Below are 23,937 nucleotides of genomic sequence, written 5' to 3'. Positions count from 1 at the left end.
CATGAAGTACCATAACTATACTGAAAAGGATCCGGGATAGAAAAGCATCATTTTAGAATTTAAGTTGGAGCAGCAAAGCAGTTTAAAATTTTCTTTTTTTTTTCCCTGACTAGAAATATTTACCTAGTTTTTTCATCTAACCCTCAGTTACTTCTACTTTCAAAATTACACAATATGTCTTGGAAGTTGAATCTCTCTGACTTGTTTTCTTCATTCTCTCCCCTATTTATATTTTAACATTTTCAAATATTTTTGCCCTTTAAAAAATTCTAGATAACCCCTACAGATGTTATGATTATTTTAAATTAAAAAGCTTTAAATATGTTTTTATACCAGTAAGTGGATCACTGCTTTTTTGTTTTTTGGGTTTTTTTCCAACTTAATTGAGGACTAATTGACAAATATAATTTTATGTATTTGAAGTGTACAACATAATGATTTGATACACATATACACTGTGGAATGATTACCAAGATCAAGATAATTAATACATCCATCACCTCTCATAGTTAACTCTTTTTTTTGGTTTTGTGACGAGAACATGTAAGATCTCTCAGCAACTTTCAAGTGCACAACCCCATATTATTAACTGTAGTTGCTGTGCTGCACATTGGATCCTTAGTGCTCATTCTTCTTATAACTGAAAGTTTGTACCCTTTAACCTACATCTCCCTGTTTCCCCCTACTTCCAGCCCCTAGTAAACACCCTCCATTCTATTCTGTTTCTATGTAGTCGGTTTTGTTTGTTTATTTTAGATTCCACATATAAGTGATACCGTATGGTAGTTGCCCTTCTCTGTTTGGCTTATTTCATTTAACAGATTGTTCTCTAGGTTCATCCATATTGTCACAAATGACAGGACTTTTTATGGCTGAACAATATTCAATTATAACTATATATAAATATTCAATTATATATATAAATATGTATATCACATTTTCTTTAACCACTTCATCTATCAAAGGATATATAAGGTCATTTCTATATCTTGGCTACTGTGAGTAACGCTGATCATTGCTTTTTTGTGAACAGCATATGATTCCCTTTCTCCAAAGGAAATCATGTTATCATCATACTGTTATTAAACAAATTTAAATTTATGACATATAATACTTATTGAATGTTGGAGTTTAATGTAGCCCTGCCCCATAGAGCTACATTGCATTTTGTTTCTCCTCCTGGGATAATATGAGGGCTAAGATATTAAATACATGGATATGGTAAAATACATTTTTCATAGTTACTAATACTTTTCAATTTGTAGTCCAGAATGTAGGGAGAAAATAAGTGAACTCAACATTGTAGAAAATCTGCTGATGATTTTACATGAATATGACTTGCTTTCCAAAAGGTAGGACTGCTAACAGGGGAAAATGACAGTGTCTGACATTTAATGAAAATGATTATTATTATTTTACTTATGTTATTTACATTGTTAACTGAATATCATGCGTCAACTTGGCATTTATCTTCTATTTAAGTTTATATAAAGTAACCAATAGCAAAGAGATATATCGATTTGTCTCTGGTCCTGCTTTACTTCTAGAACTGGTCATAGATTTGAAATATATAAATCTCATGATTACATCTTTAATATTTTTTTATTACATTTATTTACATCCTGTCTCCTTAAGGAAAGAAACTCTGAGGTGGCTCTACTTTCAGTAATTTCAGATTGTGTGTTGAATAAGTGATTAGATTCCTAAAATCTATTTTACTTAAGGCAAGTAAAATACATTAAGATAGCTACTGACTTATTTCATGACCAAAACAGAATCTAGAGTAAAATGAACTCATTTTCACTTGAACTACCTATTGCCCTAAAAACTTACTGTATCCAGATATTTATTAGGTTACCTGCATCATATGATATTTAGTCAAGTAAGTCATAATTTTCTAAAGAGGCAAATAGTTAACAGAAATCCCAAGCAATAAAACACTGACATTTAACTCATAGTAAATCCCTTGAATTCTTCATCTAAGCCAATTTAACCCTCTTTTACAAACTATACTTAGACTTGGTTGTCTGAATTGATTCACCCAATAGCCTCTGCACAGGTGTTGGAAAACCAAAGATGAATAAGATATGGTTGCATGGTGTAGGAGAGGGGCAGACACACAAATCATCAGTTTCACCACAACATTGTAGGTGGTGTGGTCAGTGGATGCACAGGATAGATACCCTGAGGGCATGGAGCAGCACCTCCAATCAGAGCGAGGGGTCATGCCAAGTCTCCTAAAAGAAGGAGCAGTTGTCTAGGCAGAGGAAGAGAGCAAGTGAAAACAGAATATGCTCCCACCTGGAGGCCTGCAGTGCTGTGTGAGAGAGGAGCGTGCATGGGTGGGCGCAGCTACAGCAGAGTGCAGGAGGGAGGGTGCCAGAAAACTAGTTAGATAAGTTGGCTTATAAGTTAGATAATAAGTTAGATAAGTTAGAAATAGAGCTAATTTTGATAAGTTAGAAATAGAGCTAATTTTGGCCAGGCCTTCTACATGCCAGGCCCTGCTCTAAGCCTTTTGTGTTTTAACTTGTTTGATCTACAATTCTCTTTCTATATTTTATAGATGAGATACCTTTAGCGAGGTCATGATGGGCTCTTTGTGCCTAGTAGTGTGGTTTTTATCATGAACATGGAGACTCACAGATTTTAATCATGATCAGATTGATTTTGTGGGGACAGTTATTCTGATTGCAGTGTGTGGAGTGTGGAATTTAGCCACACAATGAGATCCACTTAGAACAAGGAGGGTATTTTTGGTGTAGAAAGTTTGAGAAGGTGAAGAGTACTGTCTACCAAAGAACATATGTCAGAGCATAAAAGTTTGGGAGGGAGAGGAGCCATGGAAAATTAGCTCAGGGAAAGGAATTGTGAAGCAGGATGAGAATGGAAATATTGGCGAGCAGAGTGACAGAGAAGCTTATATCTTGAGCATAATCGAGGCTCAAAAGGATGGAGGGGCAGTGGGTTTAGCTAGCTGCAGGACTCACAGAAGAATTAACCCCAGTGCTTGCCCAGGAAACAGGGGGCACCAAAGGCTCTCCACTGGTTGGAGAAGAAGGGAGTGTCTTGGAGGATTCCCAGTCTTTGGCTTGGAAATTGAAAAGACTGTGGTGTCCTGAGTCCAGATCAGGGACATAAATGGAAGGGCTGATTTGGGGAGGAGGATAATGACTGAGTTTAGAAACAGTGGGGTTAGTGCCTGTGGAACAGTTAAGTGACTGCTGGAACCTCTATAGGTTTGGAGTGATGCCTGGGCTGAGATCACAGTGCCAGGGTAGAGGGAGTGTTTGAAGCCATAGGAATAAATAACACCATCCAGGAAGAGTGTTCAGAGTGTGAGCCTGGAGGATTCAGGACAGCTCTATGAAACGTCTATAATCATAATGTTTCAGAGCTTAGTTGAACCTTATGTCTTATGCCATCATTATCTTTATTTTACTCTCCAGATATTCACTGAGCACTTTGCATTTAATTTCCCTGGATCATAGTGTTTTTGCCATCAGGTATTAATGTCTTATTTTTGCAATCTAGTAAGTTTCTGAAGACTAGGATAAAACTTTTATATTTCTTTTGTCTTGAGCATAATTCAGGTCCCATTGTATGTACTTGATGCCTGTTTGCTCGTTAGTAGGTTTTTAGCCAGACTAATGGGGATACCATGAGGATATGACTTAGAAAGTGGTCCAGAAACTATGACCTGCAGGCTAAATTTGGCTCCCTGCCTGTTTTTGTGAATAAAGATTTATTGGCACACAGCCATGCCCATTGGTTTTCATGTGTTGTCTGTGGCTGCTTTTGCACATGTTGGCATGGCTGGGTACTCATGACAGAGACTGTATGGCCCATAGAGCTGCAAACACTTGGCTGTGATCCAGCCCTCTACAGAGAACATGAGCTGACTGTGACATAGAGCCTGTTAGCGCGACCGTCCGTGCCTGTCGGCAGCTCCGTGTGAATCAAGTCAAGCCACCACTGAGCTGAGTCTCCCCTCCCGCCCATCCCTCGCAGGCTCTCGGCCGAGCTGCTGCGCCTGCTCTGTGCCGAGCGCCAGGTGAGAGAGCAGGTGAAGCTCTACGAGGGTGTCCCCATCCTCCTCAGCTTGCTGCACTCAGACCACCTACAGCTGCTGTGGAGCGTCGTCTGGATCCTGGTTCAGATTTGTGAGGACCCTGAGATCAGTGTGGAAATTCGCATTTGGGGAGGCATCAAACAGCTTCTTCATATTTTACGAGGGTGAGTCAGAGTAGGCTTTGGCCTGCTTCACTCTGGCTGATGAAGGCTGGGGTCTCAGCTGTTCGAGGGCAGGGTGGGCATGTGCTCAGCTGGCTCCCTCCCATTCTTTGGTCATTCATGTTCTACAGAGTCATTTTTACTTGTTGCAAACAGGCTCTAAATCAATGTCAGGAGCGTTCATCTTTTCAGCTCCTTGGGAGCCCTGACATATTTTTTGAATCACCAGCCTGCATTAAAGTAACGGATGTATGATCCTTAGTTAAAATAGGGGGAAGTACGGTTATTCAAATGATTCCATGTTACTGACCCTGGGCCAGTTGCTCCTCTTTTCTCTCTAATCTCCGTGGCAGTGCTCTGAGGTGGATTAAGACCTTGTTGTCTCTCTTTTAAAAGTAGAATCTGGGGCTTCCCTGGTGGCGCAGTGGTTGAGAGTCCGCCTGCTGATGCAGGGGACACGGGTTCGTGGCCCGGTCCGGGAAGATTCCGCATGCTGCGGAGCGGCTGGGCCTGTGAGCCATGGCCGCTGAGCCTGTGCTCCACAACGGGAGAGGCCACAACAGTGAGAGGCCCACGTACCGCAAAAAAAAAAAAACAAAAAAAAGAATCTGGTGGTATTCAAAGCCATAAATCTGGGGAAGGAATGGCTTGTTAAAATAGTTTCAAACTGAAATTCTCTTGAATTATGTTGCAAAAACTATAACAATAACAAAAAATAGTAGATATGGTATTGTATTACAAGTATTGAAGTATTGAATAACAATATTACTGGTACCACCAATGGGAAGGATCTATTACCTAAAATTATTATAGAGCATAATTCATCCCCCTAGGTGCTGAATCAAAGTTGAAAAGGATTATATCTGCCTGGAAAAAGATCACAGTTATCTGTAGTATGTAAATAAAGTTCATTCTAATAAAAGCAGAGTAACATCAATTTTAATATGACTTGTTATCAAATCAATATTATTCAGACTTTGTGCTTATTGTGCCTGATAACTTGATATTGTGGAGCTATGTGTCATCAGCTCCATTCTCTGAAGGAACTTTCCAAAGCATAAGAACAGACTAGAGATATGAACCGTGACTTTGTTAACAATTTCTGTCATTACCAAAACCGAGGAAATAATGTGTAGACTGTTAACAATCTACTTGCTTTTATGAATATCACATAAAAATCTCAAGTACTTTAAAGTATAAACTATAAATCTTTCGTTAGTATTGTGGCATAATGAGCTAGCCCCACAGTCAAAGTAATTATGATTGCAAAGGTTTTTTTCCACTTGAGTTTATAGGATGATGGTGGTGGTTATTTTTGTCCATCATACGTATTACAGTGGCTGTGGGTAGCCCTCGTGGAGAGCAGCTATTTTCTTGATGATAAAATTAAATTATATAATAGTTAAGCAATACTTCAAGGACAAAACCTGCCTTTTGACAACATAGAACTGAGTTTAATATAAGGTACTAGTTTTCCCCTTTTGGAGGAACCATTCTTGATAGAAAAGAGTTCTTTCACATCTAAAGAGTAATTTTCCCAGTCCACTTCTATGGTACAATGTTAGAAATGTCTTCCCTGGGAAGAAGATGTATGTCAATACTTACTCTATGTTAAATATGGCTCAGTGCTCTGGGAGAATTTATTACACCAGCTGTGTAAACAATATCCTTTCAGAGATGGGCTGCCTGGAGCTGGTACAAGGGGTGAGGTTGCCAGGTTGTCTGCTGGCTTGAGTATGAACAGCCTCTGTTGTCAAGGTGGTTTATAGGAAATCTGTTCACGCCCATTCACCTGCAGTCCCAAACTCAAAGGCAGTTACTAAAAGGTTACATACTCTTGATCAGATAGAGTGATCCCTAAAATTCAAGTTTTAACATAATTAAAGATCATTGACTGCAGCTATTCCATTACCTTCCCTATGCTCCCCGAAAGAAGGGCAGAGGGCCCAGATGACACAGGAGGGAGGCCAGGGAGACTCCATCCACTTTACGTTTGGGTATATAGAAATCTACATAGAGCTGCTGCCATAAAAATAAATGCATGAAAAAACATGGCAACCATGTAAAACAGAAGGGAACAAAGCAGATAAAGACAGACGAATGATCTATTGTGGAAGATGTTGCACTAAGTAAACAGAAAAACAAATGCTTTATTTTATCAAAGACATTAAACAGAACATGAAGTTTATGAAATGAGATTAAAGATGAGATGATAGGATAGTAAAAAGGAGAATAGAATGATTGTGAAGCTGGGAAAGAAGATGAGGACTGAACAACATGCAGAGACTGAGTACCAGAAAGAATGTGGAGTTAGTGAAAGGAAGGGCGTGCTTGAAAACTTACACACGATGCAGAGGAGGAAGACAAGGGAATAAGAACAACATAAAATGAAGGATATGGCCTGCAGAAGATGGGTTCTCAACACGTGGATAATTGATATCCCTAAGGTAGAGAACAAAACAAAAGGAAATTTTGGAAAGCCTCAATCATCTAATAGAAGAGAACTTTCCTAAAATAAAAGAAGATTGGAATTTAATGGAAAAAGACAAAACTCAGAATGATGAAGACTGAGATGTATTCAAGTAAATGGCAGAAGAATAGAGTTCAAAACAAAGGCAGCCATGTGAAAAATAGAGAGATGACTCCTACCTCACACTTCACACAAAAATCATGTCTGAGTGGATTGGAAGGTCACACAGGAAAAAACTTTATGACCTGGGGAGGCAAAGATTTATAAAACGGGAATCAGAAAGCACTGACCATGAACTACCATTGATAAATTGGTCTGTGCATTAACTTTTCTTTTTCAGGGACAGAAATTTTGTTTCTGATCGTTCCTCCATTGGAAGCCTGTCTAGTGCCAATGCGGCAGGCCAAATCCAGCAGCTTCATTTGTCAGAAGATTTCAGCCCTCAGGAAATACAAGAAAATACTTTCTCTCTTCAAGCAGGTATTTATATCATATTATTATGTTTCATTATTTGATACTGTTTAACCTTGTATTATTCTATTATAAAATTATAATGATAATATCAATTAGGCCCAATTTATAACTTAAAAAATGTGAAGTTAAATTCATGTGGATGCCTGAAACTTCTTGGTACCAGTGTTGGACTTGCAGGTTAAAGACACCCCAAACTTTCCTCTGCTTGCCAAGTTCTGTGGCCTAACCTGTTAGCCCTCTAAAGTAGTTCATACTCGGATTATAAGGGTTAATTTGGATAATATATTTAAAGTACGCACTATTTACCTGACCATTGTCCATGTACATTGAGCACGTGCTCCACACAGGGCACATGTTGGGTATGGGGCTGACGGTGCCTGCCCCCCCACTCCATGCACAGCGGGGTGCATTAGGGGTGCCCCACAGGCTGCCATGGGGTGTGCATGCATGGGAGCTACACGAAGAGGAGAGGTACCAGCAAGCACAACTCAGGTGCCTTTCTCCCAGAGACGTGCCAGAAGGAAAATTAGTGTTTTTTGAGGAATGGCTCTGCCAACAAAATTCTCTGAGGCAGGGAGTGAGATTGCTGATGTGCAAGTGCCGCCATGGCCACGACAGACACGGCATTTGGTGGTTTTCGTTGCAGCCTGCTGTGCGGCCCTCACGGAACTGGTGCTCGACGACACCAACGCCCACCAGGTGGTTCAGGTGAGAGGGCAGGGTGCCAGGACCTGTCACGATGGAGGGAGCCCACCTCAGGTGACACCTGTATCCTGGAACATGGCTTAAAAATATTGTAATATGTCTTATTTAACATGTAGAATTCCATTTTATATTCTTGTCCTTCCTCTTTTAACTCAGCTTAAAAAGAACTGCCATGTAGGTAACTGATGGTGTTTATTCCCAATATTACGTGCAGTCTATTTCATTTTCTTTATCTTTTTTTTTAAAGCTATTCTGAATTGTTTTTTGTTTTTACATCTTTATTGGAGTATAATTGCTTTACAATGGTGTGTTAGTTTCTGCTTTATAACAAAGTGAATCAGTTATACATATACATATGTTCCCATATCTCCTCCCTCTTGCGTCTCCCTCCCTCCCATCCTCCCTATCCCATCCATCCAGGTGGTCACAAAACACCGAGCTGATCTCCCTGTGCTATGCGGCTGCTTCCCACTAGCTATCTGTTTTACATTTGGTAGTGTATATATGTCCATGCCACTCTCTCGCTTTGTCACAGTTTACCCTTCCCCCTCGCCATATCCTCAAGTCCCTTCTCTAGTAGATCTGTGTCTTTATTCCCATCTTACCCCTAGGTTCTTCATGACATTTTTTTTTCTTATATTCCATATATATGTGTTAGCATACTGTATTTGTCTTTCTCTTTCTGACTTACTTCACTCTGTATGACAGACTCTATGTCCATCCACCTCACTACAAATAACTCAATTTCGTTTCTTTTTATGGTTGAGTAATATTCCATTGCATATATCTGCCACATCTTCTTTATCCATTCATCCGATGATGGACACTTATGTTGTTTCCATCTCCTGGCTATTGTAAATAGAGCTGCAACGAACATTTTGGTACATGACTCTTTTTGAATTATGTTTTTCTCAGGGTATATGCCCAGTAGTGGGATTGACACATGAAAGAATGCTCAACATCATTAATCATTAGAGAAATGCAAATCAAAACTACAATGAGATATCATCTCACATCGGTCAGAATGGCAATCATCAAAATATCTAGAAACAACAAATGCTGGAGAGGGTGCAGAGAAAAGGGAACACTCTTGCACTGCTGGTGGGAATGTGAATTGGTACAGCCACTATGGAGGTTCCTTAAAAAACTACAAATAGAACTACCATATGACCCAGTATTCTAAATTGTTTTAATTTAATTGTTTTAATTCCTATGGGGCATAGGACACCATGAGTTAAGGATAGCAGTCACTTTAAGAGGACATGAAGTTATTCAGCTAGAGGTGATTAAAACACACCAAACAAAATATTTATTGCCAGGAAACTGATTTCACAGAGCACACAAAGCATAATTCATTAACCAATTCACTACATATACAGTCATATGTGTGTGTGTGTGTGTGTGTGTGAATACACACATTTGTATACAACCCTTGTATGTGTTTCTGTTATAAAAGTTATTTCCTGCTTGTTGAATTTTACAGAGAAAAGTTTTTTTTGTTCAGTACATCAACTTAAAAATACATAAATTCATAAAGTTAGTAACGGATCATGTCAGCAGTGATCAGAGTCCCTGGGGAAGCTCAGCAGGTCAGGGTGGCTGCTGAGGCAGGGGGAGGCTCAGTCCTGTTATCATTGCTTGCTGTCTTGGCCTCTGGAAAAATATTTAGCCTAAGTTTTGACTTTGTCATGTATAAAACAAGGAAATTACAGACTAATTCACAGAACAGCTATGAAGACTAAATGTAATAAGGCAGGTAAAGCTCTTCACAGTTATAATATAAATGCCCACATAGAGTAGAGTTCAGTAAATTATGTATTTAATAGATAATAAAAAATGTAGCAATAAGGTAATACTTTTTGTTCATTCCCCCATGTCTGTATTTATATTAGAATAAGGCTAGAAAGATGTTAACCGTTTATACAAATAACTTTCATTTTTAAAAATCTATGATTTTTCTCTTATTTTTCTATCTTCTTTTCTATACTAGTTTATCTACATGTATTGTTTAACAAAACAATAAAGGGAGAAATATTTCATAATTAGATATTTAAAATGCAAAATATAAAGACATTTGGATCCCTTTACTCTGACCCCTTTTTTTGCCCCCTACTTTTTGTTTTTAAAGTATTTAAATCACTTTTAATTGATATACTTTGTTATTTATAATCTTTAACGATAGTTGAGATTTTATGATGTGGTTATAGTCTTTGATGTTTAAAAGTATTACACTGACATTTTTAGTATTGTCCTGTAATATTTACTCCTGATTCCAAAATTATACTAACATTCTTCTTTAATATTTTAAAATTGTTCCTTCCTTCTTTATGCTGTGTATCTCCATAGCATTGTTGCTGGTCACTGATAACATGGCATCTTTATTCTTCCAGGAAAATGGTATATATACAATAGCAAAATTAATTTTACGAAATAAACAAAAGAATGCAGCAAAAACTAATCTATTACAGGTAATAAACATATCCATTATTCTTTAATATCAAGTTACTGGAATCTGGGGAAATTTTGGTAATATAATCTATGAATTTTAGAATTTTTAGGTTAGCACTGGTCCCCTGTACTGACCGAGAGGGAAGAATATCTGGTGAGGGAGGCTGACATGGAAACAAATGCTGTTAAAACAATGTAGAGGGGCTTCCCTGGTGGCACAGTGGTTGAGAGTCTGCCTGCTGATGCAGGGGACACGGGTTCATGCGCCGGTCCGGGAAGATCCCACATGCCGCGCAGCGGCTGGGCCCGTGAGCCATGGCCGCTGAGCCTGCGCGTCCGGAGCCTGTGCTCCGCAAAGGGAGAGGCCACGGCAGTGAGAGGCCCACATACGGCAAAAAAAAAAAAAAAAAAAAAAAAAAAAAAAAAAACCAAAAAACAATGTAGAAGGCTTAACAGTAGTTTCTCTGTAGGGATTTAGGTGATTTTATTTAGACATTTCTTTGCTTATCTGTAAGTTCTATGTTTTAAAAACATTGCTTGTGTATCAAAATAATACTACGGGGAAAATTATGTGCCATCTTTAAGCACGGACCACAGTCAGTAGCATTTCACCTTTACAAAGGCAAACCTGTAAAATGGATCTTGATGGATGAGCTGGTGCTGGTCAGGTGAGTAAAGGGATAGAAGTGGGCACCCATGATATCTGCTCCAGGGCGGACGGGCATCCGCACAGAGAGAAGAGCGTGGACAAAGGACAGGAGCCTGGCAGCTTAGAGTGTGCTTAGGCTGCTCAGTGGGGTGGGTGTGGGGTGTGGGGCAGAGGGAGTACCTTAGGACAACGGTCCCCAACCTTTCTGGCACCAGAGACTGGTTTTGTGGAAGACACGTTTTCCATGGATGGGAGCGGGGGTGGGGGCAGAATTCAGGCAGTAATGGGAGCGATGGGGAGCGATGGGGAGTGGCAGATGAAGCTTTGCTCGCTCACTTGCTGCTCACCTCCTGCTGTGCGGTCCAGTTCCTAACAGGCCACGGACCAGTACCGGTCCATGGTCCAGGTGTTGGGGACCCCTACCTTAGGAGATGAGGCCTGGAAGGTAAGAAAGGGCCACATTATGCAGGGTCCTATGTGCTTTTTTGAGGAGTGGACACCAGGGGGCAAGTGTCCCCAAAGACATTGGCATGATAAAATCAATTTAAAGTAAGCCTTTGCAGTAGCTGCAGCTTATCTTTTTTTCAAGTCGTTAGAACAGGAAGTAAAAAACAACATTTGCCTTCAATCTGATTTAAGAGCTTTCAGCCAGAATGATGGTCAAACCTAGCAGAGAATTTTTGGTGGTATCTGTGGGCTGGCAGGCAGAGATTTTGGAGAGCTACCACTGAGAACACACAGGCGTGGGACTTACTTCTCTAGTACAGCACTGATGCATGACACTGTGCTGGACCATGGTAAAGTACACTCCCTCCTGCACATGTATTCTGTTAAGCCAGTAGAGGCTTTTAAAGAATATGTATGGAAATTCTTTCAAGGCACATGCATGTTCCTCACTTCTCACAGTCTCCACTGCTTTCTCACCAGTCTCCTTCGTGTGGTCTTGTTATCTGCCTGGCTTCTCCAGACAGTTTTGTTTGTGACCCTTCTATATTCAGATCACTAATTTCATGAAATGATTCCAGATTCGAATTCAGCAGACCCTGGTCACCCCAGTGGTGGGCTATTGTACAGGTACAGCTGCAAGCCTGGGGCTCTCTCTTTTTTCTCAGCACTGCAAAATGTCCAGTGTTTATTTTTCTTTGTTAAAGTCTCACAGGCCTCTTTCTGAGTGTTCTCAGGAGTTACTGTAGATGGTTCTATCTGGGGAATGCTTTAGACCTTACTCAAGAGACCAATTTGTCAAGTTTGAGTCCAGTGTGCCTGTGGCTATTTTTATGTCATTATTTCTAGTGTTTATTTTCTCAGAGAAACTATATAAATATTGAGGCATACATAGCAGGCTAGAAAGAAAATAAACCTTGAGCTCCTGGAAATCTTGGGACATTTGGTTTTCTCGGCGTAGGAGTTTTATTTCTTGTCTCTCTGCTCCTTCTGTACTTTCTAGAAAGGAACTAATGACAGGCACTGAGTGAAACAAGGCCCAGATCCCTAGCCTTCCACAACGCAAATACTTTTTAAACATGAGAACTGGCCCAGGTGTTGATGTTGTCTGTTTTCAGTTACAAGCTGTGGCTACCACAGAGACCAGCCACACTCACCAAAAAGCCACGTTAATGTTCACTTCATGATCATGCTATCCTGAAAATGTTTTACTTTGTTCAGCTACCATTTGAGAATCATATATCCTTTTATTTCCAGTGTTATGCTTTCAGAGCCTTGAGGTTTCTCTTCAGTATGGAAAGAAACAGACCACTCTTTAAAAGGTATGAGCTTAGAGAAATTTAAGTGATCAGTGATCATTAGAGTCAACTGTTTTCATGTACCTGATTTAGATGCAAACAGTAAGAGAATAAAGAGTCAGTATGCAAAACATGTGCCTTCAGATTTCTTAAAATCCACAGATAATACTGAGCAGCCCTAGTGATATCTTAACTCTGAAAATTCACAAAATGATGAGGAAAGCACATGAATCACATCAACACAACTCTTTTAATTACATGTAACTGCTATGGTTTTTAGTTTTTCTTTTTTAAGACATTAACATTTTTAATGGATGAAATAAAAATATGTGCTTGTTTTTGCCCATTCAGAAATGTCCAAAGTTGATCTAGTCATTTCCTTTTAATCAATAGAAAAGAAAGTATTTGTCTGGATGTCCTTAACAGTATAGGAACCCATTTGAAGGGGAGGAGGCTGGATGTTCCTGGATCAGAAGGTTGTGTGGTGAGCATGACAGAAAAACCACCACCTTGGGAAGCAGACCATGGTTACCTACAGGTGTGGTCTGCGTGCCATAGAGGTGGCAGGTTAGCCAAATCGTAGACCCAAGTTCTTACTAGAATTTTATTGATAAGGCAAAATGGAAATAAAATCTTGAGTTAATATAACATCTTTTGTTTGGAAGAATGGGGCATTTTATGTTTTTATTTTATTTCTATATAACAGTTGAATTTAGGGGAAGAAAAGGAAGTATTCGTTATTCATTATAACCTTTCATTTCAAGGCCCTAAATCATCCACATCAGTGGACTTAAAGATTTTAATAAACCTAAACCCTTGAAACCAGTAGCTTGGAAATGATGCATAAATCTCTTCATTTTTTAAATTCACCTGTATTTTAATTTTATTTTCATGAGGACTAAATCAAATTGTATTTGTGAAAGTGCTCTGTGCTCAATAAACACCCAATAAACATTCATTTCTAGTATATTTAATACTACACCCCCAAATGTCTTACAAATAAGATTTTTGTAAAATCTGTATCATATCTTATTGTAGCAAAAAACATATAACATGACATCTACCCTCTTAAATTTTTGTGTGCAGTACAGTGTTCTTAACTATAAGCACAGTGTCATACAGTAGATCTCTGGAACTTTCCTTTCCAGTTGTTTTTCCTTACCTCTTAAGAACTGTGTCTCTAGTTTATTTTCATGAGATAAGTTGGTGAGTAGTATTCCCCCATTTGTTGGCAGTGTATTTAATGTAATTAACCTATAAGTGAGCCAGGTCCAAAAGGGAAGGAATGGGCCAGAGTTTCCAACTCCTATAGGAAGTATGTGTGTGTATTTTTCTCTGTAGACTTTTCCCCACCGACTTGTTTGAGATCTTCATTGACATAGGACATTATGTTCGTGATATCAGTGCTTATGAAGAATTAGTATCAAAGTTGAATTTATTAGTGGTAAGTCTTGAGCTTTAAATATTTTGTCAGGCTGCTATGCAGTTAGGATGCATTTATCATAGCAACCCATTTCCTTTTCATTTTTTGGTTAGGAGGATGAACTGAAGCAAATTGCTGAAAATATTGAAAGCATTAATCAGAATAAAGCTCCTTCGAAATATATAGGCAACTATGCAGTTTTGGATCATCTTGGAAGTGGAGCTTTTGGCTGTGTTTACAAGGTGACCTTGCCCTTGAACAACATTTCCAATGTTCCCAAACAAACTGCATGTCTCCCTGCACACCCACACACAAGTGAATTGGAGCCCTTGTCAGTGAACAAATAGATATAAAAATTAGAATGGTTGTTTCTGTACAACAGATAGCTGCACTGATGTTGTCTTACCTTAGCTCTCAGCTCTATAAATTGGTCACTGACCTTTGAAGACAAAAGCTGTCACTATCTCTCATACAAATAGTCAAAATGGTTTGTCCCAATGCATGACACATTCTCCAAGTTCACACCAGTGTTTCTGTATTTACCAAGTAAAATCCTATGAAATATTGCAGACTGATCCAGGATATACCAATTTTTTTGAGGTGAGCTTAGTGTAAATACAAATTTACTTTTTAAAGATATATGACTTATTTAGATGATTTGGCTTAATCATGTGACCTTATTAATCTAATCACTTTCTTCCCCTCTCTACTCCCAAACCATTCTTTTTTTTTTTTTTTTTTTTTTTTTTGTCTCCTTTATTTTAGGTTAGAAAGCATAGTGGTCAAAATCTTTTAGCAATGAAAGAAGTCAATTTACATAACCCAGCATTTGGAAAGGATAAAAAAGATCGAGACAGCAGTGTAAGGAATATTGTTTCTGAATTAACCATAATTAAAGAGCAGGTAAATGCTTTTGTTTATGAAGACGGTTTCCTTAAATAAATGTCATCAAAAAAAGTAGAATTCATGTGCTGTCCTTGTCCATGCTGTGTAAGAACTGGTTCTGTTTAATATAATTGGCATTGAGGTGATATCAATCACCAGGTTTTCTCCTAAGGCTTGACATTGAACCATAGACATAACTATATCAGGGCCAGGGATGCAGAACAATTGAGTTCACAGCACAGAGAGTATTATATATGAGAAAGCATATTCGTTTCCTTCTTATTATATTGTAGAATATTTGGTTACTTTGTTACATGCATAAGAATATGACTAAGACTTCCCTGACTTTTGTCAAATGGAACCAAGTTGTTAACGTTCCTCAGATATGGCTTATGTAATCTAAAATGTGAATTTTCAAGATGGGTTATTATTTATTGACATGAGCAAAACATTCTAACATAATGTTCACAACTCATGTATCATTATGAAGGTTTGTTTCAGGAAAAAGAATAAACGTGTCAGAGAGAAATGGGAATTCTTTTTGTGATCAAAGAACACATTGGTTTTTTTTCAACTTTCTTTATTTATACATTCATTATGAATACTGTTTGTCTGTAACTCCTGGGGAGACCTATCAGTTCATGGCTCTTTGTTTTCAAATAGTTAAATTTGCATAGCATCTGTGCTAGGACATAACCATAAATATGAAGATCTTTATTCATTGAAATCTCTAGTTCCACTCCAATTTATAATTTACAGTAAATATCATTAATAGGTTGTTTTATAGTTGACTTTTATGTACAAAGAGATTAGATTTTGAAAAGTTAGTGTTTGCTCATATTCCAACACTCTAGCCTTGGGTGGTGTGCTGTTTCATAGCACAAGGCTAGAGCATGGCTTTTGCCCTAGGCTGGTCTAATATCTTCATTTGAACCCAAATCTGGATGTAGTCCTGGCCAGTGAGCTAGGTCTAGAATATGGTTCTATTGCTTACCTAGTTCCATATTGTTTAAAATCTGCTGGCCATTTGCTAGTTGATGAGGTAGACTATTGGTTTTAGTATATTTTCTAAGAAAAGAAAGTGTCAGGGTGGGGCCATATAAGAGACCTCTGCTTGAACTTTGAGGGAGCTCAAAATTGTAGAACTGTGCTTGCACCACGGGCTTAAACCAATGAAAGGACAGTAAATTGAGGTCAAAAAGGAGGAGGTAATGGCAGACAGAAGTGAGAGAAATGGGACTAGAAAGAGAGAGTGTATTTGTTAATATTAAGATTAAGCTGCAGTAACAAAGAAGCCCCAAAGTGCATGGGCTTGAAGGAGAGGTCTCACCGTGCAATGGGTTTTGTCTTCCTGTGAGTCCAGGGTGTGGTGCTCTGCTCCATGAGGTCACACAGGGATGCCCACTCTTCCTCTCCCATTGCACCTGCCAAGGCACATTTATATCTGCTGGTGCACCCGGCGTTTTGGGTTCAGACACAGGATTCCCCTCACACTCCACTGGGGAGAACTCAGGGATGAGCCCCTTGAGGCTGTGAGAGAGACTGAGAGGTGTGATCTGTGATGGGGAAGCACATCCTGCTACAAGTCAATGGAGTGGAGGAGTGTGAGAGCAGATTTTTGGTGGACAACCAGTAGACTCTCCTTCAAAAGAAGGCAAGAAGAAAGGCCAGAAAGAGATGCAAGCCATTTATGATGTACCAGTGACTATTCTGAGATAAAACAAATTTCAGTTTACTTAGAAACTCAAATTGTAAATAAACAACCACAAAAATTTAGTATTCTTGTAGAAAATTATTATGTTATTAGATGTTATGTTATTATTATGTTATTAGAAGATGTGGCACATATATACAATGGAATATTACTCAGCCATAAAAAGAAATGAAATTGAGCTATTTGTAATGAGGTGGATAGACCTAGAGTCTGTCATACAGAGTGAAGTAAGTCAGAAAGAGAAAGACAAATACCGTATGCTAACACATATATATGGAATTTAAGAAAAAAAAATGTCATGAAGAACCTAGGGGTAAGACAGGAATAAAGACACAGACCTACTAGAGAATGGACTTGAGGATACGGGGAGGGGGAAGGGTAAGCTGTGACAAAGCGAGAGAGTGGCATGGACATATATACACTACCAAATGTAAGGTAGATAGCTAGTGGGAAGCAGCCGCATAGCACAGGGAGATCAGCTTGGTGCTTTGTGACCGCCTGGAGGGGTGGGATAGGGAGGGTGGGAGGGAGGGAGATGCAAGAGGGAAGAGATATGGGAAAATATGTATATGTATATGTATAACTGATTCACTTTGTTATAAAGCAGAAACTAACACACCATTGTAAAGCAATTATACTCCAATAAAAATGTAAAAAAAAAAAAAAACACACTACAAAATAACACATTGCTCAAAGAAAAAGTCTCATATAAATTGGAAATTTTTTTGAACTAAATGAAAATACAACTTATAAAAATCTGTGGGCTGCAATGAAAGCACTGTTTAGAAAGATACATATACATATAAATATATATATATATAAAATATTAAATGTATGTATTAAAAGACAGAAATATCTAAACTCCTTATTCTAAGTTTCCATATTAAAGAAAAAAGAGCAATTCAAGCCTTAAACAAGCAGAAGAAATAAAAGTAAAACAGAAATTAATGAAATAAAAAACAAGAATTCCATATAAAAAATCAACAATATTAAAAGTTTATTCTTTAAAAGACCAGTAAAGTTGATAAATATCTAGCCAGACTAATCTTGGAAAAAAAAGAAAGACAGACACAGATTACCAATATCAGAAATGAAAGAGGGGTCATCCTTACTGATCACATGAGCATTAAAAGGGTAAAAAAAAAAAAAAAATACTGCATAAAACTCTATAGCCACAGATTTGACCATGTAGGAGAAAAGGATCAATTTCTTAAAACACACAAACTACCAGAACTCATGCAAGGAGAAATAAGATAATCTGAATAGGAATACATCTATTAAAGAAATTCCATCAAAAAAAATAGAATTTCCATGTTACATTCTGAGGTAAACTATGCCAAAGAGAAATTGTTGCTCTCTTTGGTGCCTGGACACTTTTTGTTGAGGTATAATTGACATATGACTGCATATTAGTTTCAGGTGTACAACATGATGATTCAGTATTTGTATGTATTGTGACATGATCACCATAGTAAATCCAGTTAACATCTACCACATGTAGTTACACATTTTTTCCTTGTGATAAGAACTTTTAGATGGCAAGGAAGACCTTATTCAGGACCACTGCAATAGAAGTCCAACTATTAGAGTAGAGGAGAGAGATTGAATTCCACTCTGAACACAACAGGGATGGCTGGGGATTTACAACCAAAAGGCAGGGCTAGGGGGGTCAAAGGATGGAAAGTTACTAAGAGGAATTTGGTTAGTTATCAGGTTGGGGGAAGAAAAACTTGATTAGGTAACAAAGATGGGGGGATGAGGAACTTGATTGGATATCCAGAGGGCAGAGATGCTCACTAAACTGGCTTAGCAGGATTCTTGCTGAAACCAGGCAGGCCAAGGAGGAGGCCTGGTCCAGAGGAGGACTCTGAGGAGCCTGACCTAATTTTGTTCAAGGATGGAGTCCTTGGCAATTATTATTGTTATTTTAATGGAGTTAATAACTCCTAGGTTATTTCAGTTTCAAACTAATAATTTTGGAGAGCATAGAAAGACACCAGTCGTGTAAATAGACACAGTGTATATAAACATTTAAGTGGCAGGGGGAGGTTAAGAGCATAGGTATATGTTCAAAATTAATTGTTTCATTTCAGTTTTCTCCTTTATGCAGTCTGTGTGTGATGTTGGAACAGGAAGTGTTAAATTAATTCTTAAGATAGCTTCCAGTTCTACAGTCCTCTAATTTAGTTAAATTAGGTGATAAAGCACAATCAGTTTTCAATTCTATTTGGTAAGGCTATATGGGAGATTGCTATTTTCAGAACAGTTTTGTGAGCAGCAAATAAAAAGAATCCTGAAAAATTAGATGATATCTTGAAATGCTTTGTTTTATAAATAAATATAAATATGATGATTTCTTTGTTGTTTTCAAGTATGAAATCCAACTAAATTGTCTGTGAAAACAAGTTTATATTTTGAAGTAGTATAATGTTTGTTATTTATTTTCTTATAGCTTTATCATCCCAATGTTGTACGCTATTACAAAACATTTCTGGAAAGTAAGTGTGAGTTTCCATGATATTTCTAATAATGTATCTATGTTACTTACATATTTTTATTTTAGAATGTTACAAAATAAGCTTAGTCGACTATTTTCTCTACCTTTTTTGTTGTCTGTATGACCTTGGATGGCATTTCTTGATCAGTGAGACACTGATAATCAATGATCAAAAGATACTTATAAAATTCTTAGATCCCTATATGTAAGACTGCATGAACAAACCAAAATAATAATTATTGCTATTTTCATATACAAAAAGCCCATAGTAGGATCAGGAGAAAAGAAAACTAAAGGTTGGTAGCTTCTTTAAGAAAGAATGACATTTTTTTGTCATCTTTTAGAAAAAATGACATTTTCCACCCGCCAAATAAATTGGATCTAGATTTTTTGAGATTTCTTTTTCTTCAAGTTCAGGTAATTGCCACAAGGTGGCGATGGAGCCCTGACTGATTCTGCGTCATCATTGGGATGATGGAATATGGAATCAAATCTTGAGGTGAAACCAAACTCAGTCACTTGTTTTAAAAAAAATAGGACATTTGACTGAAGTAATATACATATTAATAGACCTTATATGCTTCACCTGTGAAATTTCAAAATAAATCTTTAAAGGGGCTTCCTTGCTGCCTCTTTATCAGTGCTATTGTTATGCAAACCTGTTGTGTACTTTGCCATGTTATGATTTTACCCATCTCCCTTCCTCTGGTTGACTCAGAGGAACTCAGTGCTGAAACTCCTCAGTACATCCTGCCCCCTTGGCCATTTGTTCTTGATATGAGAATAATTTCCCATAATTTAGTGCATATCCCATCATAAAGAGATCTAGACTAGCTTCTGACTTGTACTGAAGTGACATAACTTGTCTTAATTTAAAAACAAAATAACCTGACTTCTCCCAAAAAGAATTGGCAGTGGCTTAAAAATACATAAGATAGGGCTTCCCTCGTGGCGCAGTGGTTGAGAGTCCGCCTGCCGATGCAGGGGACACGGGTTCGTGCCCCAATCCGGGAAGATCCCACATGCCGCGGAGCGGCTGGGCCCGTGGGCCATGGCCGCTGAGCCTGCGCATCCGGAGCCTGTGCTCCGCAACGGGAGAGGCCACAACAGTGAGAGGCCCGCATACCGAAAAAAAAAAAAAAAAGCATAAGATAAAATAGATTAAGAAATCATGATAAAAGGAAATAAAAGGTGAGAAAATTAATGTTAGGGGCAAGATTAGTACATACAGTAAATATTTCTTGGGATTATGAAGAATTGGAAACAATATAAATGTCAATCTTTAGGAGAATGATTAAATAAATTATGATACATCTGTATTGTGGAATACTATGTAACCAACAGAAAGAATGGCGTGGGTCTGTGTGTACTGACGAACATATAAGAATGTTGAATGAAAAAGGTATAAGTTGCAGAATATGCATGGTGTGGCTTCATTTCTGTAAATGTTGTATATATACATATTTTACATACATCCAAAACATTACAAAAGATACATATCACATACTGTTGTTAATAGTTACATATTGACTTTGGAGGAGAAAGTAGAATTTACTTCTGTTTCTTGGCATCCAAAGCAGAGACAAACCCAGTCAGTTATGTGAGGTTCCTGGGATCCATGAGCTGAAATCTGGAGGAGGCCAGCTTTCTCAGCTCTTGAGCTGGCATCACAGAAATTTCCATCATGGGTGGTATATCCAGTGGGGTCATTGCTAAACCACGGTATGATTTCATTGTAAAATACTGTAAGGTAAATCTACGAGACTGAAGAACAGTGCAGTTTAATGTCTGAATGTCTGGCTTGATTTAAAGGTAAATTTTAGACCATTGAGAGGAAAGCTGGGTTTACCTGTTCTTCAGGGAATCCTCCATGATTTGGGATCATTTACTTGCTCTCTTTGGTGCCTCTCAACCCTTCCACATCCTGGTGTACATAGAAAATGATAAAGTTTGCCAGCGTAAACTTATGCTAGGAGGTTGCCTGTAGCTGAAAGAGACTGTTGCTGGGCTCCGATTGTCCCCAAGACCCCCTCGCCCCCAGCCCCTCCAGAGCTGATTGGGTCCATGTCTCTAACTCTTTTGTGTTGTGCCCTGAACACCCATTGGGAAACTTGGATTCTAATTCATAAGTTTTTTCAAAATGTCTATATTGAATTTATTTCTATTACCTTTTCTTGTTTTTTATATAGATGATAGGTTGTATATAGTTATGGAGCTTATAGAAGGGGCCCCTCTTGGAGAACATTTCAGTTCTTTGAAGGAAAAACAACATCATTTTGCTGAAGAGAGACTATGGAAAATATTTATACAGGTATCTTTTATCTTCATTAACTTTTTCTATGAAACAGTAAACTTCTGAGCTGATTTCCTAGAATTGTGTGTAGTGATCATGAGTGGCTGTCTTATCTGTATATATAGGGGAAATAACATTTGTTTGTTCTTTGCTGTTTGAAGCTGTGCCTAGCTCTTCGGTACTTACACAAGGAGAAGAGGATCATCCATAGAGACCTGACGCCAAACAACATTATGTTGGGGGATAAGGACAGAGTAACAGTTAGTAAGTATAAAAATCTGAAAATTTTCAACTTGAGAGTCCCTGAATATTATTCTAGGGCAGAGTTGTTCGATAGAACTTTCTGCACTGAATGGCGTGTTCTCTGTCTGCACTGTCTGGTATGGCAGCCACTGGCCACATGTGGCTATCAGGCACTTGAAACGTGTCTGATAGCCTATGTGCCTGAGGATATGAATTTTAAATTATATCAAATTTTATTTAATTTAAATATCCCTATGTGACTAGTGGATACTGTATTGGACAGTGACTAGTGTAGTTCTTGATGACTGAGTTGTATTTTGCCTATATGAGAGAATAAAATACTCTTAGGTTGCTTGGGCATTTAATTCCTAAATCAATGGTTTCTAGGTTTTTTTCCTTTCTGTAGAACACTTCTTCATCAACAAAGCCTTTTAGAACCATCACATGAGCACATTGTTGGACTATTTTAATATAGTCTGTGACATATGGGTAACAAATGTACATATCAAGGGCTGTAAAAAATCCAGCCTTTTGTATACTTCAACATTTTCACTTTTTATCACAATATTTTCAACTGTAGCAGGTAAGTTGTCTAATTCTTAATCATAAGTTAAAATGAACTTTTTAGCTTAGAGCGATATATTAGCTTTCTCCTGCCCTCTTCACTCACGAACACTTAAGTTACTCCCATGGACTATTAATCGTTTGCCAACTGTAAGTAGGGAGACATCTCTAAATCAGTGGTCTGCAAATATTTGTGATCATGAAATTCCATTAGTAAATTCTTTTGATAATACACTCCAGTATATCAATATGTATGCTTATTTATGAATTCTGTACACATATCACTGTATAATTATTCTATAGTACATACAGTCAACAGAAATAAACTATAAAGGGGTACATTAAAATTCAAAATAGGGGTGTTGATATTTTTCACCCCACCCCCACCCACCAGTGGATTGCCTTAGGCACCCAGCTTTGGAGGCCACTGCCCTAAATTTTATTGATGTGAAAGACATTTGACAACATTTTAAAGCTGAGTCTCTTAGTTTTGGAAGAATCTGATTCCTCATGAAGGCAATTCCAAATGTACACATTTACCCATAACCACATGCTCAGTAACAACGATTAGATTCACTGTCCAGATTTTTTAGAGTAGAACATGTTATATCAGTTTAAAAAATAAAGAATATCCTAAAACAGAAGTTTTATTGATAACCTTCAATGCAAAGTTACTTGGAAATATTTCAAGCCAGTGCTTTGTGAAATGTGAGATGAGACCAAATAATTGTGACTCTTCATCTCAGATACACATTTGCTTAATCATTAGAAGTTAATCATAATTTTGTTCATCATAAGCTTTTTACTTTTTATAAATTACACTTCTGTTTCCTTAATACTATTTATATGCTTGTAGATATTTTAATTTATAAGTTAATAAGGATTATTATAAATTGTGTATTTGAATTTCATAGCAAACAGTATATATAATTTTAAATAGTATTAAATAGATTTGTTTAATAGTTTAATAGATCTGTTTAATCCTTCTAAGATGACTATTCAGGTCATATTTTCTGAGTAATAGCCAACCCCACATTCCATTTTCTTACTAAGATTAGCTGCAGTCATTTCCTTTGGTTACATTTAAATACATTGAGATTAATCTTTTATTGTAGTAGCCTGATTTATTTTCTTTCTAAACTTATTTTAAGTAATTTTTATATTTATTTTCTTTAACCAGTAGCACACATAAAAATGGTTTACAAAATAAAATAGTGCTAAAAATCTTATAAAGAAAAGCCTACCTCTTTGCAACCCCCAGTTCCATTTCCCTAAAACAATCACTTTTCAGTCTTTTTAGCTCTTTCTTCTGGTATCTGGCTTTCCATTGTGATAGTTGAAGATTCAATTTTCTTATTTTTTCTTTGTCCCCATCTGCCACCCTGCAATACACTTATAGCACAATTTGGGGTTAAATCAGCATTCAGTATTTACATTATTACTACTGTGTAATTATTGTTCAATGTTGATTACCTCTCCTTCCTTATAGACCTTTTGTTTTTTCTAGAGTTAATAATTGCCTTCCTGTTTATTTTCCTAGTTTTCTGTGTACCTTTTATTTCTTCTTCACAAATCTTCTAAAAAGATTATAAAAGCC

At 37.6% G+C, this 23,937-nt stretch overlaps 1 protein-coding gene across 1 annotated transcript in view; it reads left to right on the top strand.

Annotated features, from left to right (window-relative positions):
• NEK10 (NIMA related kinase 10) overlaps window positions 1-23,937 on the top strand; it is a gene marked incomplete at its 3' end in the record, with an annotated part of 277,172 nt that overhangs the window by 45,056 nt on the left and 208,179 nt on the right. The window contains exons 11-22 of the mRNA XM_082664201.1: window positions 1,266-1,352; window positions 4,012-4,236; window positions 7,044-7,183; window positions 7,824-7,885; window positions 10,273-10,350; window positions 12,681-12,745; window positions 14,063-14,165; window positions 14,258-14,386; window positions 14,910-15,047; window positions 19,196-19,241; window positions 21,430-21,551; window positions 21,695-21,797. Of these exons, the coding sequence (XP_082520327.1) occupies window positions 1,266-1,352; window positions 4,012-4,236; window positions 7,044-7,183; window positions 7,824-7,885; window positions 10,273-10,350; window positions 12,681-12,745; window positions 14,063-14,165; window positions 14,258-14,386; window positions 14,910-15,047; window positions 19,196-19,241; window positions 21,430-21,551; window positions 21,695-21,797 (1,298 nt within the window). The remainder of the gene's footprint in view (window positions 1-1,265; window positions 1,353-4,011; window positions 4,237-7,043; window positions 7,184-7,823; window positions 7,886-10,272; window positions 10,351-12,680; window positions 12,746-14,062; window positions 14,166-14,257; window positions 14,387-14,909; window positions 15,048-19,195; window positions 19,242-21,429; window positions 21,552-21,694; window positions 21,798-23,937) is intronic.

Source organism: Grampus griseus (assembly GCF_964374135.1).
Source record: "Grampus griseus genome assembly, chromosome: 10".
NCBI classification, from domain to species: domain Eukaryota; kingdom Metazoa; phylum Chordata; class Mammalia; order Artiodactyla; family Delphinidae; genus Grampus; species Grampus griseus.
Note: the sequence above shows the minus strand (reverse complement) of the source record. Positions and strands in the feature narration are given on the sequence as shown.